At 42.4% G+C, this 22,160-nt stretch overlaps 2 protein-coding genes across 2 annotated transcripts in view; one reads left to right on the top strand and one right to left on the bottom strand.

Moving 5' to 3' along the window:
* DMD (dystrophin) overlaps positions 1 to 22,160 on the bottom strand; it is a 1,831,916-nt gene that overhangs the window by 1,020,367 nt on the left and 789,389 nt on the right. The gene's annotated exons all lie outside the window — the stretch shown is intronic.
* Positions 17,690 to 18,073, top strand: LOC148090608 (sperm acrosome membrane-associated protein 4-like). The gene has a single exon (XM_087813417.1). It carries the CDS (start codon positions 17,690 to 17,692, stop codon positions 18,071 to 18,073), a length of 384 nt encoding a protein of 127 aa, XP_087669543.1.

Below are 22,160 nucleotides of genomic sequence, written 5' to 3'. Positions count from 1 at the left end.
TTGTGACCTTTGAAACATCACAGTTATAAAAGTCTAGTTTTCCTAATTCCCCAGATCTGCCACTGGTGGTTCCTTATTAAGAAACATAACAAAAGAAAACAACTTTCACACAATTTCCAGGCCTCTTTCTTTCAGTAAAACAAACCAAAAAAAGATTTATCTCATTTTCCTGTGTTCCTCAACCATAAAACCCCCCAAGCCTTAAGGGGCCTTGTCCGTGTCTCCCTTAAACGTCCCTCTTTCTACATTTCGAAAGCCTCGCCCTTTCTTTTGCTCTCACCTAGTTGAGCCTTCAGATCTCTAATCATTCTCACTATTCTTCGTGTTTCTACTCCTAAGTCAAATGACTTTCATGTGGCAAAGAATTCAGATCGTGCGGTAAAATTAGCTTAGGGGTAAAACTGGTCTTCATCTGTAGCGAGGATTAATGTACTTTTGGCTTCTCTAGAGAAGGCTATACAAAGAACTGTGTTGTTTTTGATCTTCCAGGACTTCCTCTCTGAAAACGTCGGTGAGTAGTGAATGTGTCACCAGTACCACGCGTGTTGTCCGCTGCTCCAAGCGCGTCACAGGCCTTCAGGGCTCTGTGACCATAAAGAAAGTTCTCGTAATTCCAACTTGCCTTTTGATGCTAGAAACAGTATCTGTTGGGTAATCTGCGGAAGGACTTGGGATACACTTGGCACACGCACAAGCTTTTCTTAAGCAAGTCCCTCGACAAACCTCTCAAACGATTTCCAGGGGCGCCTCGGTTTGCGAACGTCTCGGGACCCGGCCTTCTGGAAGGGGTCGCATTCGAAAACCGAGGCACGGCTGTATTAGTGACATACAGCACAGATCCAGGTCTTCGATGGCAGTCAAGAATTTGACATAGCATTACTGTGTCCACGACCTTTCCTTTCCAGTTCCAATTGTGCCGCTGGCCGTGAAGCCCACCTAAAACTACTCTCTGAGTCTTTTTTTCCAATTGCAAAGCGAACTTAGAGGATTCAAAGGGTTCAAGGATTTGCAGTTAAGCACGTACAAACCACAAAGGTACAGGGCAGGGAGCAAGCGGGCGGGGAAGTGAGTGGCGAGCAATGAGCGGGGGGTCAGGCAGCATGAGAATGCAAGGGCTTGGGCCAGGCAGGGGCCAGGAGAGGGGCACAAATAAGCAGGAGAGTGGCCAGCTGGGGGAAGCGCAGTCACCTTCATCGAAGGAAATAATGCCTCCTGCTCCCCACTGCAGCGCAGCCTGCTGGAGCTGCCCCCATTCTCTGGGCTCGGGACACCTCAGTGTGCCCTGGCTCATGTCCAGTAGCCACTGTTTTAGCCTGAGAGCTTTCTCGAAAGCAGAGAACGTGTGGCAGCCCGGTGCAGGCCAGACCGGGCGTGCTTGCAAAAAACAATGAACACCTCTGAGCAGCCCTAAGAAACAATGAGTTGTATGAGTTGGGACAGAACATCACAGCTCTCCTGACCCTCGCCCAAAGTAACTCCGAGACACCTGCTTTATGGTTTTCCAGACTTTCTCCATAGACTTAAGCTCCAGGCCCCCAGGGCAGGGCCTGGCTTGACAATACTCTTTGCAGGCTGCTTTCTCTTCCCTCGGGAACCACCCACACTACTCTGTTACAGCTTCCTGGGGTCACCTCCCAAATACAGGAGCTGGACCCAAATCCTCGTCTCAGGATTGGCTTTTGGAGGAACCCAAACTAAGACACTATTAACCCCTCCAAATTTTATTGAAACTAAAATCCATTCTTAACCATGGTTCGTCTGATCCTACAGATAGAGTTAAGGGAAAGCACTGAACTGAACTGGAAAATCCAGTCTTGCTGTCAAAACAATGTAGCATGTACTCTTTGAGAGAATACGTGTAATGGATACACAGAGACCTAGTAGAAGGACAGAGAGAGTGTGTGTGTTTTCAATGAATTAAACTCCAACTAACGTTAGGGTTTAAAGGATAGGTATTTAAGAAATTTAACTCTAATGTAAGCAATTACAAATATAATAATTTCCAAGCAATGGATTCTATGCAAATATACAAAATTTAGTTGTTACCAGAAGGTCGTCTCAAATCATAAATCAGCCCTTATTTTATTTTTCTCACAATATGAATTTGATGGAGTCCCTCCCTTGTCACTGCATTCTGGAGACTTTTCTTTTATTTCTGAGAAAAGAATATTTCCCTTTTAGAAATGTGAGCTTGGATTAGGAAATGCTTTATTATGTGCACGGCGAAGCTACTTATTTACTACAGCTAGACAGAGACTCCTTCCTACTTTGTCATGCAGCTGCTTGTTTTGAAACAAATTTTGCCAAGAGACATAAACCAGATGGCCTTCTTCAAGGGTATACTGTGAGCCATGATAGTCAGCTTATGGTAGTTTCAGGCGGCAGACAGCTGGGTGTGGAAAGTCAGGATGCTATTCTGAAACCCGACTTCCCAGTGTGCCGAAGCATAAAGAAACTCTCAGCTTGGTAAATAAAACTGTGATGTCAGCTTTGATTCCACGTTCTACTTTTGCAGGGGTCTTTAAATTTCTGCTTGGTAATATTCCTGGGTGGGTTGGTTGGTTGTAAAATAAAAGTCCTCCCAACACACTGGATTAGAGATGAACTTGTGGAAAAATGGATTCGGGATACATTTCCAAGCTGAATCAATAAGTTGCATGCTGGGCTGCCTTAGACAGTTACGAAGCCCGGCCAGCGTGGTAACTTGATCCAGGAGATCGGGGTTCGATTCCCGGTCGGGGCACATGCCTGGGTTGTGGGCTCGATCCCCAGCAGGGGGCGTGCAGGAGGCAGCCGATCAATGACTCTCTCATCACTGATGTTTTTCTCTCTCTCCCTCTCCCTTCCTCTCCCTGAAATCAATAAAGACATCTTTTTTTTTAGAAAAAAGAAAGTTACTAAGTGTTTCATCAAAAATGTGAATTGATGCTGTAATATCCCACTAGGATACTGTAGTATTTTCACTGTCACTCCCAATTCTATTCTGTGCTAGCTTTACACAGCCTCACTCTTGACATGGCCTCGCAGTGAGCAGAGTGCAGTCCTCTGCTTGTGCACTTCGGGCCTGCCATGTGCCTCGCTTTACGCCTGGGCCACAGAATGAAACACGTGCATCGGACCTATTCATTCAATCTACCGCCCAACAGGCTGAAGCAGAGTTGACTCTGAGTAGCCCTGTGAACATGAAAGTAATCAATGAGTGTTATTTTTGTTGTGCTTGTTACGCAGGATTCTTGTGATAGCAGCTGACCAAGAATGCCAGACCCAGTGGGCCCCCAAGGGACAGCAACCTTGAGTCGCTCCTTAGTGGGAGGTAATGACAAAGGGATAAGACATGTGAGAGTTGGCATCTGTGTCCTAGTCATGGTGCTACCTCTTCATGGAAGGTACCCATAAAGATTGCAGAATTATATCTCTGATTACCTCAGAATTCCTTCAAACCAAAGGGCATGGAATGACAGCCTTTAGTTTAAAAGCTGAACTACATCTCTGAATATTAGAGAAAGTCAAATGAAAGAGAAAGAAAAAGCATTTGAAGAGAAACTAAACCGACAAAATTCACCTTTTGTGAAAAAAATATACAGCCTAAATTTCTTCAAATATACAAACTATTCAAATGTTAAGAATTTCTAAAATGTCCATCTAAACTGCTGTTTCTTTGTCTAAGTGTCTAGTCATTTTAGGAAAGCACACAGAATATTTTAAAACATGTTGTTTCAAGCAGAAATCTCTCAAAACGCACATCTTTAGCTTGTAATGGGTAGTTTCCCCTTGAGGAAACGGATGTTTTCAAGAGGAATCTGAGACTGTCCACGGATAAACTAAAACTAAGGAGAAAATAATTCTTGTGAAAATCGCCTCACAGGCAAGAATTTGCAATTCTCGCAGACTAAACAGATATTTTCAAGTGTTAAAATTTTAAAAATGGCAACGATTTTCCCCCACCCTAGAAGAGTGAAGTTAAAATAAGCCAGTATGTAAGCAAACAATCAAAAAGTCTGTTGACTTCCACCCGAAAGTTATGTTGCCTTTGGTGGCTAATGTGGATATTTTTCTTTATGAGAGACTGTTTATATCTCTCAAACACCATAATTAGAAGAGCATATCAAGATCTCAGATTATTCATATATTGCTATAACCATATTTCAAAGTCATAATTAAGCCTTATCACAGAGAAGTGAAAGTAAATATGAGGCAATTTACCCTCCATGAATATTTTGCTGACTAAACCATAATAGAAATGAAATTCTTGTTAACCAAAGACACAAGACCCTTATTCATCCCAAAATATTAGAATTTTTGAGTGAGCAGTTTTTTATTTACATTTAAGTACTCATCAATTTAAAAAATTAATATGTCTTGAGCAGTTGCCATGGAACTATACTGCGGCTTAGGGGTAAAGAAGGTTGATGGCACAGTTTCTGTCCTATAGGAGCAAAAACTCTACTGGACGGTACAGAGTTGCCCACAGCTCTACGTAAGACATAGAAATTCATGATAAGTACTTGTAAGAGAAGTGCAAGGAACAGAGTTCTAGGAACACAGAGAATGGAATAACTGATTGAGGCCAGTGAAGGGTTCTAAATGCTGATACTTGCACCAGGTCCTGAAAGGTGAGTAGGACTTCAACTGCCAAAAGACCAAGTCAGGGTTCCTCAAGCACCTGAGAAGATCCTTTACCAGTTGGCTTGGCCAAACATCTGATAGAATCGCAGTCTCTTTCCTCTTCAGACACTGAACGTGAAGACACCGCCTTGTAAATTTGCAACATATATTTAAAACACTGTGGTTACAGATACAAGGTGTTGTAAAGTTTTTATGTTTCCCTGTTGCCGCTACTGCAGAATGGTATCTGCAGGAGAGAACGTAAGCCTTGAACATAAGAAATCCTCCATGAAATGCCCAAGAGGCACGTGGTGCAGCAGACAGGAGTTTATCCCTTGGGCCACAATACAGGCTCTGGCACATACTTCCTATGTGAATATGGGACAGTATTTGTTCTCTCTGAACCTCAAGTCCCCCATCTGTAAAAGGCGATTCTCCTGAGGGTGAAGTCATGTATGTGAAACACTGAAAGAATGCCTGGCATGGATGTGTTACTAAAAAAAAGAGGAAGCCCTTCAGTCTCATGCGAAGCCCATCTTACATGTCCAGAAAGGGCAATGTCCTGAAATTTCAGTACACTGTCATAATTTTAGCTTTAGGCTTAGATCCTTATTTGATAGTGGTCACTCTTGGAGTTAACAATCTGAACTGCTAAAATTTACCAAGGACCCAACTTTAGTCAAAGTAAGTAAGTGGGAGATATATAACCCAGGAGCACTTTGACAACAAAGTTGTCCATCCATCTCTCTCCCTAGCTAGTCAGTGGGTTTTCTGGAAAGAGAGGGAAGAGTCAGACAAAATTTGATCAATGAGAAATTGTTTTGAGGATGTGGAGAGATAGAAAAAGAGGGTATTGAGAAATGATGAAAAACTTCTATTTTATATTGGCAGAATCCAGGAAGCCAGAGTTCATAAAATTATGTAAGAAAGTACAGCAAGGAACTAACCCTAGACATAGCTATCTTTTGTACATATTTAAGGCTGTTTAAAAAAACAAAACATGCTTTTTCTATCTTCTCTTCTAATAACCATTCTCCCATTTTTCCATAACCGCACACTTTTTGGCACAGCACATAACATTCAGAAATAAACACAACATTTCGCAGCCTCCCTTGCAGCTTAGGTGCAGTCATGTGACTGACTTCTGGCCAAGAAGTAGAAGTGTAAGTAAAACATGGCAGCTCCCGGGAAATTTCCCTAAAATGCAATAGGGACACATCCCTTGCCCCTTCCTCTATTTTCCTTGGAATGTGGATGTCTTGGGAAGTCCATCTTGCAACACGGGCATGAGGGCCGACTGTAAGGAGAGCTGGGCGGGAAGCAAGCATGACCTGAGCCATCACACCGGCCTTGACTGCACACTCCTAGGTTTTTAAGGAGAGAGAAAGACATTTCTGTCTTACTGAAGGCCTTGCTACTTTGAGCCTCTGTTACTCTCAGCCAAAACAAATTCTAACTGATAAAGTCAAGATAGTTTCTGGGAAAATTACATTTATCACACTTTTGCTTTTGTCCAAAACTCATCTATCCTGGGTAGAGGAAAAATGTATATTTAGAGAACAAAATTTGTGACATGACAAAGCCAAGAAGCATACAACTCGTAAAGTCCAATAGAGGCATTATTTCCAAAATGAGGCTAGTCCTATAGGCATAAAATTGGTTGCTGTATGAGAGTATTTTCCCTCTGGCAATAATGAAAATACAAGTTTAGGTAGATAACTAACAAGCAAGCTATAGCCCCCTGTAAACAGCTATCCTGGGAAACAAAAACGTCCAATTACTTTGAGAAAAAGATCCAGGATATTGATCTATGGTTAACTCTGAGATTATGTGAATTTTATATCTAGTCAATTTCTTATCTGAAGCAAGTTTTAAGCTAACCTCTATGTGAACTGTAAAGATTTAAAAGAATCTGAAAATGTTGAAGATATAAGGCAAATGATGCTGTATGAAATGGCTCTCATAAAAAGCAAATCACTCTGCAACTCCTGAGTGCTTTGAACTAGCAATAGGAACACACAGACGATAAGCTGATGGGCAGAAACAAACTCATATTTAATGCGTTTCAAAAAGCACTTTTATTAAATAAATACAACAGATCCCCTTCGTTCAATTCATTCACCTACTGTTCTTAACAACTAAGAATTCAGAAGAAGTGATAAGTAAAGCAGGCAATATAAATCAAGGGGTAGTTTAGGCATCTAATTCAAATGGTATACTCTACTAAACGGTTCATATTTTAAATCGTTTCCAAAAATCCAAATTATGGGAGAAGGATGTTTTTTGTTGATTATTGGTTTGTTTTAATGAGGCTGTTTGGTAGTGGATAAATTAACATTAAATACCTCCTAACACCAACTCTGTGGGGCTGATCTTTTGCAGTTGAAAGCTCTGCCTCTGGTGGTAAAACCTCCATGTAATTGGCATCAGCAGTCAAGTGATACATTTCATTTGGGGCTGCTGGGTGGAAACAATAAGTCCTCTATTTGGCTCACAATCGCTCTCTCGGTGGTGTGCAAAGTACAACTAGCCACTGAGAGATATTCACAATAGGTAGGGATTCATTTAGATTGTACAGAACCTGGGCAGAAGTATAAACCTGAACAGAACAGCACGAAAGAGAAGGCAGCGTTCAGCAGGGGCAAGCCCTAAACTGAAAGACCAAGAGGAGGCCAGTGCGGCAGGCATGGCCCGGCCCGGCGAAGGGAGGCGACAGCGTGGCACTGAGCACTGTGCAAACAAGCAAAACCGACCTGGCTCCTGACATCCAGAAGACTATAAACAAGTCAGACCCATCGATGCACATGAAGGTAGGAGAGCAGGTAACGGACAAGATACTTAACTGGGGAAAACTTGAAGGTTAATAGTAAACTTTGAAATATTTCCAGTATTTAGGTTAGCTGGTTGAGTGTATCTATGTGTCTATGTATAAGAATGTTTTCTGATACATCTGTGGAGATGAAGGATGAATGATTTTCTTTACATAGAGAACTAAGTTTTAGAAGTGAATTCTGTGAAATCAATAACTTACTAAATAATGATTAAAAAAAAAAAAAGATCATGCAGTTGAGAACTGAAATAGAAGCCTTCCCCATACAGTCTCAACAGCGTAATTAAGTGGAACACAAATAGAAAATTTCAATTCTTCCTTGATTTAACAAGTCTTTACCTACACTGTCCCTGTGAATGAATGCATAAGAATTCTTGCCCCTGGTCGGTTCAATCATTCTAAAATGAGATATAAAACACGTGCCCATGCTCAGGAGACCTTTTTTCTACCTTTTACTTCTTAATTCTAAAAAACCAACAGTAGAATTATACATTGGCGTACACTACACACACACACACGAGGGGAAAATATGAAGATCCCATCTTCTATGAAAATCTTTACCTTGTGTAGAGCTAATGCTAAGACCTCGACGTCAGTCTTTCCTAAGCTGTCTGGATCCTGTGTGTCCTTCTCATGTATTTTCCCAACTACATATGGCATTGTGACAAAGAGAAGAGGCCAATAATGCTGCTAGAGCTGAATGTCTCATTTGGGAACAAACAATCCTGGAAACGCTCCCTGATTACGCATCTGGCCCCCTAACTTCCACACTGGAGGGAAAAGTTGCATGGTAGTGACGTGGGGATTAGCGTATTACTCTCTCCCCCTGCGGGCAGTGCACGCTTATTCCCTCACCTTGATATATATGCAAGCAAAACATTTACTGACTGTCTCCGTAGAAAACCTACAAACGAGGTAGCAAATGCTTAGGAGAAAGACGCATGAGGAGTGAACCTGCCGAATTGCACGCCTGAGGCCTAGAGTCTGAATACAGAGATGATTAAGGCGTTTTCCAACCAGATTTCTTCGGTTTCTCTTCTTGTTTTCTCGCCTTTCATTGTCTCATTTTCCTTCATGCAATACAAATGGCAGCAAGAATCATGGTGCTTTAAAACTATGCACCTGGCACTACAGGAACCAAACCAAGGAGAGATCCCTAGGGAAGCAGCTCCCAGCTCTCCCGCCAGCAGCAACGCGTTGACCTGTGGCACTGTGGCCCCAGGAAGACGGTGATAGATTCGGGAAAGCTTTAGAGCAGCGGTGCCCACGTATTTATCTTATGGTCTGCACTGGGAAATTATCAGGTATGCAGGGCTCCATGGTAAAATGCCCAAAATAGAACAATCTAATATGCTTTTCTTAAACCTACACCTTTTTAAAAAATTCTGAGTTAGGCCCTTCTTGTACTTAAAAAAGTACATATTTATTAGTTTTTAATTTAAGTATAAAGTTCATTCAAGTACAGCACACACACAGAGAAGTGTAAAAATGACACATGTATAGTTCCATAAACTTTCTTAAGGAAGCATATCAATGCAACCAGCACCCAGATCAAGACAGGAAACATTCTTCAGAACCCCCAAATCTGCTCCTGCCCTTGTTAATCACTACTCCCCACAAAGGTAACCACATCTGACCTTTAAACCCAATATGCCTGTTTCTGAGTTTTATATATAAATGAATTCATACAATATGCACCATTTTGTGTCTGGCTTCTTTTACATAATACTTTTTTCCTATTTCTCATTCTATGAAGTATCATTGGTAATACAATTTGATTTTTAAAATGCTCTCACACCCAGCTGACTTGGCTCAGTGGCTGACCATCAACCTGTGAACTAGGAGGTCACGGTTCGATTCCCGTTCAGGGCACATGACCAGGTTTCGGGCTCAATCCCCAGCGGGGGGAGGAAAGAGGCAGCCAATCAATGACTATCTCTCATCATTGATGTTTCCCTCTCTCTCTCTTCCTCTTCCTTCCTCTCTCTGAAATCAATAAAATATATATACATAAAAAAATAATAAATAAAATGTCCTCATACTGCTTTCCCCATATTTTTCCGTATTTTTCCTCTAGCAATCCAATACTATAAAAATAATTCCTCTTGGTCTCATGTTCTCTTTACATCAGATCTGAAGCCCAGAATCACCTTGAGTCTAACCACTTACAAAACATCTGACTTAAGGCAATTCCAAGGAGGAATATCAATTTTTATTTTTATTTATTTTTTAATTACTATTATTTTTATTTTTTTATTATGATCTTTTAAATGTTTCTTTATCTTTATTGCTGAGACCATTACAGATGTCCCCCTTATAACCCCTCTGATCCCCTCCAACCCACATCCATCCCACCCCTAGGCGGTCCCCATACCAATGACCAGGTCCATGGGCCTTGCCCATAAACATACAAGTTCCCTGATTAATCTCTCCCCACCCACACCCCTCTCCCTGCCTTCCCTCTGAGATCCCTCAGTTTGTTCCAAGCTTCTATGTTACTGGATCCACTTTGTTCGTCAGTTTATTTTGTTTATTATATTTCACATATAAGTGAGATCATGTGGTACTTGTCCTTCTCCTACTGGCTCATTTCACTTAGCATAATATTCTCCAGTTCCCTCCACACTGTGCCAAAGGCCAAAAGGTCCTTCCTCTTCACAGCCGCAAAGTATTCCATGGTGTGAATGTCCCACAGCTTTTTTATCTACTCATCCACTGATGGGCACTTGGGCTGTTTCCAAATCTTAGCTATTGTGGATTGCGCTGCTATGAACATAGGGGGGCATAGATTCTTTCTGATTAGTGTTTCAGGATTCTTAGGGTACATTCCTAGGAGTGGAATCACTGGGTCAAAAGGGAGCTGCACTTTTAATTTTTTGAGGAACCTCCATACTGCTTTCCACAGTGGCTGCACCAGTCTGCATTCCCACCAGCAGTGCATCAGGGTTCCCTTTATTCCACACCCTCGCCAGCACTTGTACATTGATTTGTTGATGGAGCCATTCTGACAGGTGTGAAGTTGATACCTCATTGTGGTTTTAATTTGCGTCTCTGATGATTAGTGACGTTGAGCATTTTTTCTCTTAGCCATTTGTATGTCCTCTTTGGAGAAGTGTCTATGTAGGTCCTTTGCCCATTTTTTAATGGGATTGTTTGTCTTCTTTTATTAAGTTGTATAAGTTCCTTATATATTTTGGATATTAACCCTTTATCAGATGTGTCATTGGCAAATATGTTCTCCCATACAGTGGGCTCCCTTTTAGTTTTGTTGATGGTTTCTTTTGCTGTGCAGAAGCTATTTATTTTGATGTAGTCCCATTTGTTTATTTTCTCCTTAGTTTCTCTTGCCCTAGGAGATGTATCAGCACACATATTGCTATGAGAGATGTCTGAGATTTTACTGCCTATGTTTTCCTCTAGGATTTTTATGGTTTCATGCCTTACATTTAAGTCTTTTATCCATTTTGAATTTACTTTTGTGTATGATGTAAGTTGGTGGTCCAGTTTCATTTTTTTGCATGTATCTGTCCAATTTTCCCAACACCATTTATTGAAAAGACTGTATTTACTCCATTGTGTGTTCTTGCCTCCTTTGTCAAATATTAATTGACCATAATGGCTTGGGTCAATTTCTGGATTCTCTGTTCTGTTCCACTGATCAACATGTCTGTTCATGTGCCAGTACCAGGCTGTTCTGATTACCGTGGCTTTGTAGTATAACTTGATATCTGGTATTGTGATCCCTCCAACGTTGTTCTTCTTTCTCAAGACTGCCGTGGCTATTCGGGGTGTTTTTTGGTTCCAGATAAATTTTCGAAGTGATTTTTTCCAGGTCTGTGAAATATGCTGTTGGAATTTTAATAGGGATTGCATTGAATCTATAGATTGCTTTGGGTAATATGGATATTTTAATGATGTTAATTCTTCCAATCTATGAACATGTTATATTTTTCCATTTGTTTATATCTTCCTCTATTTCTTTTTTCAGTGTCCTGTAGTTTTCTGAGTAAAGGTCTTTTACATCTTTGGTTAAGTATATTCCCAGGTATCTTATCCTTTTAGTTGCAGTGGCAAATGGGATTGTTTTTTTAGTTTCTGTTTCTGAGAGTTCATTATTGGTGTATAAAGATGCCATCGATTTCTGGGTGTTAATTTTATATCCTGCTACCTTGCTGAACTCATTTATTAAATCTAGTAGTTTTCTGGGGGAGTCTTTAGGATTCTCTGTGTACAATATCATGTCATCTGCAAATAATGACAGTTTTGTTTCCTCTTTTCCAATTTGAATGCCTTTTATGTTTCTTTCTTGTCTAACTGCTGTGGCTAAGACTTCCAGTACTATGTCGAATCAGAGTGGTAAAAGTGGACACCCCTGTCTTGTTCCTGTTCTTAGGAGAAATGGTTTTAGTTTTTGCCCATTGAGTATGATGTTGGCTGTAGGTTTCTCATATATGGCCTTCATTATGTTGAGATATGATGCCTCTATTCCCACTTTGCTGAGAGTTTTTATCAAAAATGGGTGTTGGATTTATCAAATGCTTTTTCTGCATCTATTGATATGATCATGTGATTTTTCTCTTTCAATTTGTTTATGTGATGTATCACGTTTATTGATTTGCGAATATTGTACTAGTTTTGCATCCCTAGAATAAATCCCACTTGGTCATGTTGTATGATCTTTTTAATATATTACTGAATCCAATTTGTTAATATTTTGTTGAGGATTTTAGCTTCCATGTTCATCAGGGATATTGGCCTGTAATTCTCTTTCTTTGTAGTGTGTTTATCTGGTTTTGGAGTTAGACTAATGCTGGCCTCATAAAAAGAGTTTGGAAGTGTTCTTTCCTCTTGGATTTTTTGAAATAGTTTGAGGAGGATATAGGTGTTAATTCTTCTTTGAATGTTTGGTAAAACTCCCCTGTGAAGCCATCTGGGCCAGGGCTTTTGTGTGCTGGGAGCCTTTTGATTACTGCTTCAACTTCATCAGCAGTTATCGGCCTATTTAGACTTTCTGACTCTTCCTGACTGAGTTTGGAAAGGTTGCATTTTTCTACGAATTCATCCATTTCATCCAGCTTGTCCAGCTTGGTGGCATATAGTTGTTCATAGTATTTTCTTACAATCCTTTGTATTTCTGTTGGCTCAGATGTTATTTCACCTTTTTTGTCTCTGATTTTGTTTACTTTGGGTCCTCTCTCTTTGTTTCTTGATGAGTCTGGCTAAAGGTTCATCAATCTTGTTTATCTTTTCAAAGAACCAGCTCTTGGTTTCATTGATCTTTTGTGCTGTTTTTTTAGTCTCTATGTCATTTATTTCTGCTCTGATCTTTATTATTTCTTTCCTTCTACTTACTCTGGGCTGTTCTTATTGTTCCATTTCTAAGTTTTTGAGTTGTAGGGTTAAAGAGTCTATTAGAAGTTTTTCTTGTTTTTTGAGGTAGGCTTGCAGTGCTATAAACTTCCCTCTCAGGACTGCTTTCATTGTGTCCCATAGATTTGGAGTTGTGTGTTCATTTTCATTTGTTTTCAGGAAGTTTTTATTTCTTTCTTGATCTCTTTGGTAACCCATTCACTTTTCAAAAACATGCTTTTCAGTCTCCATGTGTTTAAATGTCTTTTAGTGTTTTTATTGTAGTCGATTTCTAGTTTCATGCCATCGTGATCTGAGAAGATGCTTGACATGATTTCAATCGTCTTGAACTCATGGAGACTTGTTTTGTGTCCTAACATGTGGTCTATCTTTGAGAATGTCCCATGTGCACTTGAGAAGAACGTATATTCTGCAGCTTTGGGGTAGAATGTTCTGTAAATGTCAATTAAATCCATCTGATCTTGTGTGTCATTTAGGGTTGCTGTTTCCTTGTTGATTTTTTGTCTGGAAGACCTATCCAGTGAAGTCAATGGGGTGTTAAAGTTCCAGAGTATGACCGTATTATTGTTGATCTCTCCCTTAAAGTCCTCTAGAAATGTTTTTATAAATTTAGGTGCTTCTATATTGGGTGCATATATGTTTATCAGGGTTATATCCTCTTGCTGGATTGATCCCGTTAGTATTACGTAATGACGTTTCTTGTCTCTTGTTATGGTCTTCATTTTGAAGTCTATTTTGTCTGATATGAGTATTGCTACCCCAGCTGTTTTTTCATTTCCATTTGCAAGGAAAATTTTTTTCCATCCCTTCACTCTCATCCTGTATGAATCTTTTGTTCTGAGGTGGATCTCTAGTAGACAGCATATAGTTGGGTCATGTTTTCTTATCCATTCAGCCACCCTATATCTCTTTATTGGGGCATTAAAACCGTTTACATTTAAGGTTATTATTGAAAGATACTTATCTACTGACATTTTGTTTCTTTATAGCTGTTTCTCATTCTCTTTATTTCTACGTCTAATTACAGCAGTCCCTTTAATACTTCCTGTAATGCTGGTTTTGTAGTGATAAAGTCTTTTAACCTTTTTTTGTCTGGGAAGCTCTTTCTTTCACCATCCAGTTTGATTGATAATCTTGCAGGATAGAGTAGTCTTGGTTTCAGATCCTTCTTTTGCATGACCTTGAATACTTCATGCCATTCCCTTCTGGCCTGTAGAGTTTCCGATGAGAAGTCAGATGACAGCCTTATGGGAGCTCCTTTGTAGGTAACAGTTTGCTTTTCTCTAGCTTCCTTTAAAATTCTCTCTTTGTCTTGGATTTTTGACGTATTAATTACGATATGTCTGGGCCTGGGCCTCTTTGGATTCTTCTTGCTTGGGACTCTCTGTGCCTCCTGAACTTGTGAGCCTTTTTCCTTGACCAGGTTAGGGAAGTTTTCTGCCATTATTTCATCAAACAGGTTCTCTAACCCCTGCTTACTTTCAACCTCCTCTGGCACTCCTATAATATGAATGTTGACAGGTTTTATGCTGCTCCAAAGCTCCCTTAGAATGTCCTCCTGTTTTTAAATTGTTTTTTTCTTTTTGGGTCTCTGATTGAGTGATTTTTTTCTACCCTGTCTTCTAATTCACTGATCTGATCCTCAACTTCTTCTAATCTGCTGTTTATTCCTTTTAATGTATTTTTATTTCTGCTATGTCATTCTTCATTTCTAACTGGTCATTTTTCATAGTTTCCAAATTCTTTTTCATGCTGTTGAGCATCCTTACAATCAGTATTCTAAACTCTATATCTGAGAGGTTGCTTATCTCTGTTTCATTTGGCTCCTTTTCTGGAGACTTCTCTTGTTCTTTCATTTGGGGCTTGTTTTTTGGTCTCCCCATTTTGGCTAAATGTTAGGTAGATCTGCTAGGATTCTCAGGCTTTTTGGAGGGTCTCCGGCACAGGCCAATGTCAGACACAGTTTGTGACTGACCCTGAGTACCCTGTTTGGGGCTATCAACAACCCCAGGCTTGAGGTCTCCACTGCCGGGCTGAATGCATTTGGACAGGACCGAGATGCACACCAAAGTCTGCTTTTGTAAGGCCCGGGTCCCAAAATAGATCAGCAAAAATTCAAAGCACCCTGAAGTCTGCCTCAGTCTGCAGATTTGTTAATCTGATCCTTTTAATGAGCCTCAAGTTGCAGAAGCTCCACAGGGTGGGGCAGCTAGTTGTTATCAGTCTCTTAACAAGCCTCAGGCTGTAGAAACTCCTCTGGGCAGGGTGAGAGACTCTCCAGCAGGGTGGGGCAATTGCTTCCCCCCTCAGGCAAAAGCTGAAAGTTCGCCTCCCAAGAAAGACATCCCCCACAGTCTGAGGGAATGACTCTCCCCAACAGCTCAAGTCCACTTCACTCCCCCTCCACCGGATCCCAAGGTGAGTGGCTGCACATGAAACACTGTGCGTTGGCTCTTTAAGAGGGTGCCTGCATTTCCAGCTGCCTCTCCCTGGCAGACAGAAACCCGGCTGCTTTTCACAGCCAGATGTTATGTGGGCACCTTTCACAGTTCTGGTGTTTTGGCTGGGAAGCCCAGCCAGGGGTTTAGGCCCCAGAGTCCTCAGTGGGAACCCCCCCACCTGAGATATCCCTCTGGACCTTCAGCTGCTGCCTGTGGGAGCCCAGACAGCCCTCTAGCATCCGCACTTCCTACCAGTCTCTGTGTGGTCTCCACTTTTCCTCTTTGGTTATGAGGGTGCTCTCCAGCTCATCTTCAGTTGTTTTTCAGGATGGTTTTCAGGATGTTTTTCTATCTTTTAGCTGTAAATTCAGATTAGTCCCGGGAGAGTGTCAGTGTAGCTTCCACTCAGTCCGCTGCCATCTTGGATCTCAGGAATATCAATTTTTAAAAAATCCATTGCTTGATGTCAGCCCAGAACCTTGTTACATAATAATGCCATCTTATGGCCATACAGCAATTTGTAGTCTAGAAACTTCTTTCACTTTAATTACTAGGCTGGGGAGAAATTTCCTGAACATGGAGCAAATTTATTCATGGTTTGAGGGAGAAGTAAAGATGCTATCAGAAATAAAGACAACAGAGCACTTGACACTTAGTAGGCCCTCAAGTGTCTGTTGAAAGAAAGGAGGAAAGGACTTTGTTTTTCTAATACACTGTCCGTGGGAATGCAGACTGGTACAACCACTAAGAGGAGTTTCCTCAAAAAATTAAAAATGGTACTGCCATGTGACCCAGCAATCTCACTTCTAGGAATATATCTTAAGAATCCCGAAACACTAATCAGAAAGAATATGTGCTCCCTTATGTTCATAGCAGTGCTATTTACAATAGCTAAGATGTGGAAACAGCCCAAGTGCCCATCAGTATACGAGTAGATAAAAAATATGTGGGACATTTAAACACTGGAATACCATGCAGCTGTAAGGAAGAAGGATCTCTTACCCTTTGAGACAGCATGGAGGGACCTGGAGAGTATTATGCTAAATGAAATAAGCCAGGCAGAGAAAGACAATTACCACATGATCTCACTCGTATGTGGAATCTAATGAACAAAATAAAGTGATGAACAGTATAGGTCCAGAGGCATAGAAGCATGGAAGAGACTGACAGATCTCAGAGGGGAGGGAGGGGGAGTCGGAAAGAGATTAACTAAGGAACATATATATATATATATATATATATATATATATATATATATATACACACACACATATATATACACACATATATATATACACATATATATATATATACACACACACATATATATATATATATATATGCATAACCCATGGACAGAGACAATAGTGTGGTGAAGGCCTGGGGTGGGGCAGGGGCTGGGAGGAGGAGGGTAAAGGGGGGAAATTGGGGGACATCTGTAATACTGTCAACAATAAATAAAGAAAATCCTGCCACCCTCTGGCCTCAACATCCCCCAAGGTACCTACCCCATGAGGACGATACGCTAAGATACTTAAATTATCAGCTGGACTCAGACTTGAGTTTAACCCTGGGCTCTGCCTGTTCCCACTGAGAGATGCCTCAGTTTCCCCTTCTGGAAAGAGACAGAGTTCATTGTCTGGCACCCACAGGGGCTGCTCTGAGACTCAGCTGCTTCCTATAATGACCCCATTTGTTAAGCGCCTGCTGTGTGCCAGGCTCCGGCTGTGCCTGCCCCCTGGGCCCCTCTGCTCCTCTGAGAGCGGAGCTGATACACAGAGAGATCCCAAGGAGAGGACATGGGGGGAGCCCCCTGCAGGTGCCTGGAAGTGCCCGGCGCCAGCAGCCTGAGAGCTGTGCTGAGCCCTGTCCTGGGTCCTGCCACCACAGTGGCTGCTACTGAAAGCATCTAACACTGGTCTTGCACACAGCAGGTGCTCAATAAATGCCCTCTTAGGAATTAAGTAAACCTGGGCTCTAATCCTGGCTCTAGGGCCTCGGACATGTCACTTTCTCCACCTGAGCCTTGGTTTGCCCATCTGAGAAACGGGCTCCCCATGGGCACTGGGCAGTCACAGCACCCAGCACCCAGCACCCAGCAGAGCAGAAGACTTAGTGGCCAGGGTGGCAAGTGTTGGGCCCAGTGTTCTAACCTCAGTGGGGTGGCAATGTCCTCGCTCCCTCAGGTCAGCGGGCCAACCCGCCCCAGATTGTGACACCCCTCCCCCCCGTGACCTCACCCCGAGCGGCCAGTGGAACCCCGGGGCTCTGTGAGGTCACCCCATTCCCGCGCAGAGACTCTCGCCGGCAGCCGCCTCCGCCGGTCTCTGTCCCGCTGAAGTTTCTGCGCCCCTGGGACTCGAGAGCCGCGGTCACCAAGAAGCTCCCGAGGGGGACCCGGGCGTTGGGGACCGAGGCCGCCCCAGGGGCTGTCCCGGGCGCCATGGGCCTCGGCTGGCTGCTGGTCCTGCTGACGGCTCTGCCCCGGGGCGCGACAGGGGCCAAGCGGTGCATCTTCTGTGACTTCACCGAGTCGGCCACCTGCCCCGGCGTCCCCATGACCTGCGGCGACGACGAGGACTGCTTCACGGGCCAGGGCGTGCTCCCCGGCCTCGGGCGCGTCACCAACAAGGGCTGCATGCTCGCCGTGTCGTGCGGCCGCCGGGACGAGCCTGTCCTCTACCAGGGCGCCACCTACAACATGGTCTCCACCTGCTGCTCCGGCGACCTGTGCAACGGGGCCCCCCGCCCCCCCGGCGGCCCGGCGGGGACCGCCACCGCCCTGGCGCTGGGCCTGCTGCTGCTGCTGCTGCTCCAGGGACTGTGACCGTGGGGCCCACGGGGGGCTCGGGGCTCCCTGCTCCCGGGCCCTCCTCCCCTCCCCTCCCCCTCCCCCACTAAATGGCCAGAGGCCCGAGACAAAATAAAGATTACTACACATAATAAAAACCGTGTGCAGCCCTTTTCCATGGGAATGACAGTGAGAGGGCTCCAGAAATAAGCAACAGTTCTCACGCTTTCATCGCTAAGGAGGGACGGGCTGAGGCCATTAGCCGGACGGTCTAGGGCCAGAGGCCAGGTCTCTTTAAACTGGGAAGGTGGTTGCTTAGAAAACACAGGGCGGGGTTGGCTGGACTGCATGGAGATCTTCTAAGGCTGCTTGTTTCGCATTATCTAGTGGTTCTCAAAAGTCCCTGACTCTTAGAAACCCCCGCCACCCTCAGACCAATTAAAGCAGAATCTCTGGGGGTGAGTCCTAGGCGCTGGTAGCCTTTTCAAGTGCCCTGAGAACCACTGGCAAAGCAGAACAACACATTCTATGGCAAGATTTTATTGGGTGATTGTCCAAATTAGAAAGGAGGAAGTAAAATGGTCATCATTCACAGATGACAGGATATTGTTAATAGGAAAACCTAAAGACTCCACCAAAAAGCTACTAGATTTAATAAATGAATTCGGCAAAGTAGCAGGATACAAAATCAACATCCAGATATTGATGGCATTTTTATACACCAATAATGTACTCTCAGAAAGAGAAACCAAAAAAACAATCCCATTTACCACTGCAACAACAACAACAAAGATACCTTGGAATAAACTTAACCAAGGAGGTAAAAGACCTGTATTCAGAAAGCTATAGGACACTGAAAAAAGATAGAAAAATATATAAACAAGTGGAAGCATATACTGTGCTCATGGATTGGTAGAATTAACATCATTAAAATGTCTATACTACCCAAAACAATCTGTATATTTAATGCAATTCCTATTAAAATACCAACATCATATTTCACAGATCAATATTCCAAAAATGTATATGGAACCAAAAAAGACCCTGAATAGCCACAGCCATCTTGAGAAAGAAGAATAGAGTTGGAGGGGTCACAATACCAGATATCAAGTTATACTACAAAGCCACTGTAATCAAAACAGCCTGGTACTGGCATGAGAACAGGCGTATAGATCAGTGGAACAAATCAGAGAACCCAGAAACTGACCCACATAATTAATTAATATTTGACAAAGGAGACAAGAACATACAATAAAGACAATCTCAATAAATGGTGTTGGGAAAGTTGGACAGGTACATGCGAAAAAAATGAAACTAGATCACCAACTTACAACATACACAAGAATAAACTCAAAATGCATAAAAGACGTAAATGTAAGTCTCAAAACCATAAAAGTCCTAGAAGAAAACTCAGACATCTCACTTAGTAGAATTTTCACCAATATATCTCCTGGGGCAGGAGAAACAAAGGAAAAAGTAAACAAATGGGGCTACATCAAACTAAAAAGCTTCTGCACAGCAAAACAAACCAGCATCAAAATGAAAAGGGAGCCCAGTATATGAGAGAACATATTTGTCAATAACACATCTGACAGGGGTTAATTTCAAAATATATGGGGAACTCATACAGCTCAACAAAAGGAAGACAACCCCATTAAAAATGGGTACAAGACCTGAATAGGCACTTCTCCAAAGAGGACATACAAATGGCCAAGAGACATGAAAAAATGCTCAGTGTCACTAATTGTCAGACAGATACAAATGAAAACCACAATGAGGTATCAGCTCACACCTGTCAGAATGGCTCCATCAACAAGTCAACAAGTGCGGGCGAAGATGTGGAGAAAAGGGGACCCTAGTACACTGCTGGTGGGAATGCAGACTGGGGCAGCCACTGTGGAAAGCAGTGTGGAGGTTCCTCAAAAAATATTATGCTAAGCGAAATAAGCCAGACAGAGAAAGACAAAATACCACATGATCTCACTTATATTTGGAATCTAATGAACAAATAAACTGATGAACAAAATAAATCCAAAGGCATGGAAGCATGGAACAGTCTGACGAATCTCAGAGGGAAGGGGGGAGTGGGTGGGAAGAGATTAACCAAAGAACTTATATGCATATATGCATTGCCCATGGACACAGATAATAATTCAGTGAAGGCCTGGGGTGGGGCAGGAGCCAGGTGGAGGGTGGCAATGGGGGAAAAATAAGGGGGGACATCTGTCATATTCTCAACAACAAAGAAAAAAATTCAGCAGATTTTTGTTGGGAACCAACATAAAGGCTATACAGGCCATTTATGAATGTATAGTTTCTAATCTAAGGATTCAAGAACGTACCATTCTATGGTCCTTGATGGGAGGCACATCCCTTACTATCATGACAATGAGCCCAAATTCCAGCTATTTATTTTCCCTGACCCCTGGCAGTTAGAACCTAGTTATATGACCGAAGCTTGCCTGATATGAGAAGTCTGTAATTTATGGCCCACAGAAAAATCTGGCCCACCACTTGTCTTTATAAATAAAGTTTTATTAGAATAAACCATGCCCATTCATTATGTATCATCTATGGTTTCTTTCACCCTACAACAGCAGAGTTGAGTAGTTGCAACAAAGAATACATGGCCTGCAAAGACTGGTGGGGGTGACTGGATAAAGAAGGTGAAGGGATTAGCTAAAGACCGCATATGCATACCCCATGGACACGGACAATAGTTTGGTGAAGACCAAGGGAGGGGATGGTGGGGGTGGATGGAGGGGGCAAAGGGGCGGAGGGGGACACCTGCAATTATGTTGACATTAAATTTTTTAAAAAAATCCAGCCCGTGCCTTATTAACGATTCTGCCAGAAACCTTAATTCTAAAGTTGGTTACACAAAAAGAAATAATAATTTAGATACTTTTTTGCAGTGATAGTAGCAAACAATATCCAGTGGCAATGGTACGTCCGGGTGCACCAGTGTTATCGTGGCCACGGCAGCAGTTCATAACTCAGATTCACTTTGTGGCTTGATGCTGGATGCGTTTCTGAATGCCTAGCCCGGTCTTCCTTGATAGTTTCTCTCCATTTTTAAACCTGGCTTTCAGGCCCTACCATTGATTCCATGAGCTACCTGATATCCTTCTGGTAAGTTACATAATTCTACCTAAGTTAACCATAGTCACTTCCTGTTAGTTGTAAATCAGAACCTTGAGTGGTTCGTACACCTTGCTTTATTTCTGACTCTGAGCAAGATGTTCCTATTCCACTCTCCAGGGGTATTTTTCTCGCCATCTAACATAGCTCAAATCTATCAACCTGTATTTTATTGATTGCCCATTTTCTCTCCAGGACTGGGGAGTTCTTCAAAGCAGGGACTGAACTTAATTAATTTATCTGTGGTGCTCAGGAAAATGTGAAGGAATATCAGAATAAATTAACAGATGTGAAGGTGATCAGAGCCGTAGACCATCATTATCATCATCAGAATTGCCAGGTTTAATTGCGTCATCATGCATAAGCAATCTGCCAAGCGCTCATATGCATTGTGTCACTCAGTCCTCATAACAACCTTATGACTGGGAAAATATTTTAATCCTACTTCATAGATAAGGGAATTGTGGAGCATACGAGTTAAGGACACATAGCTAGTCAGCGGAAAGCCAGGATTCCAAGACAACTTGGACTCTACAGCCTGTGCCCACAGGCAATAACTTCAACCAATTTTACCTGCGACTAGGCCAAAAGCTATAGGAAACTGAATGGTTCCTGACCAATTCCTAGAGAAGGCCACTTAGAGTAAACTTGAGATGCTCTTCCAGTCCCTGGATATGAAAACAAAAGTGAGTCTAATGGGATAGAGACATTCTGTTCTTTGCTGGACCCATGAGAAGCCTCCTATTTGGGGTGAGAGTTCAGTTCACCCTCTCTATGGAATGGGATTCATGTTTCTGCTTCTTTTAAAGTCTATGGTTGAAGGTGAACTACAAGGGGACATCTACAGGACCCTGTGAGAAGGGAATACCTAGCTCCCTGGCCAAAGATGACATAAATAAAGTGGGGAGAAGCCTCAAAAAGCAAAAGGTTCACCACTGCTTTAGTGCAGAGCGGTAGGTGCCTACAGAGGCACAGTAACCAA

The sequence above is a fragment of the Miniopterus natalensis genome, chromosome X, assembly GCF_054644295.1.
Source record: "Miniopterus natalensis isolate mMinNat1 chromosome X, mMinNat1.hap1, whole genome shotgun sequence".
Lineage (NCBI taxonomy): Eukaryota > Metazoa > Chordata > Mammalia > Chiroptera > Miniopteridae > Miniopterus > Miniopterus natalensis.
Note: the sequence above shows the minus strand (reverse complement) of the source record. Positions and strands in the feature narration are given on the sequence as shown.

What these genes read in the sequence shown, in the direction of transcription:
- LOC148090608 (XM_087813417.1), top strand. Translation starts at nt 17,690, where the DNA reads ATGGGCCTCGGCTGGCTGCTGGTCCTGCTGACGGCTCTGCCCCGGGGC.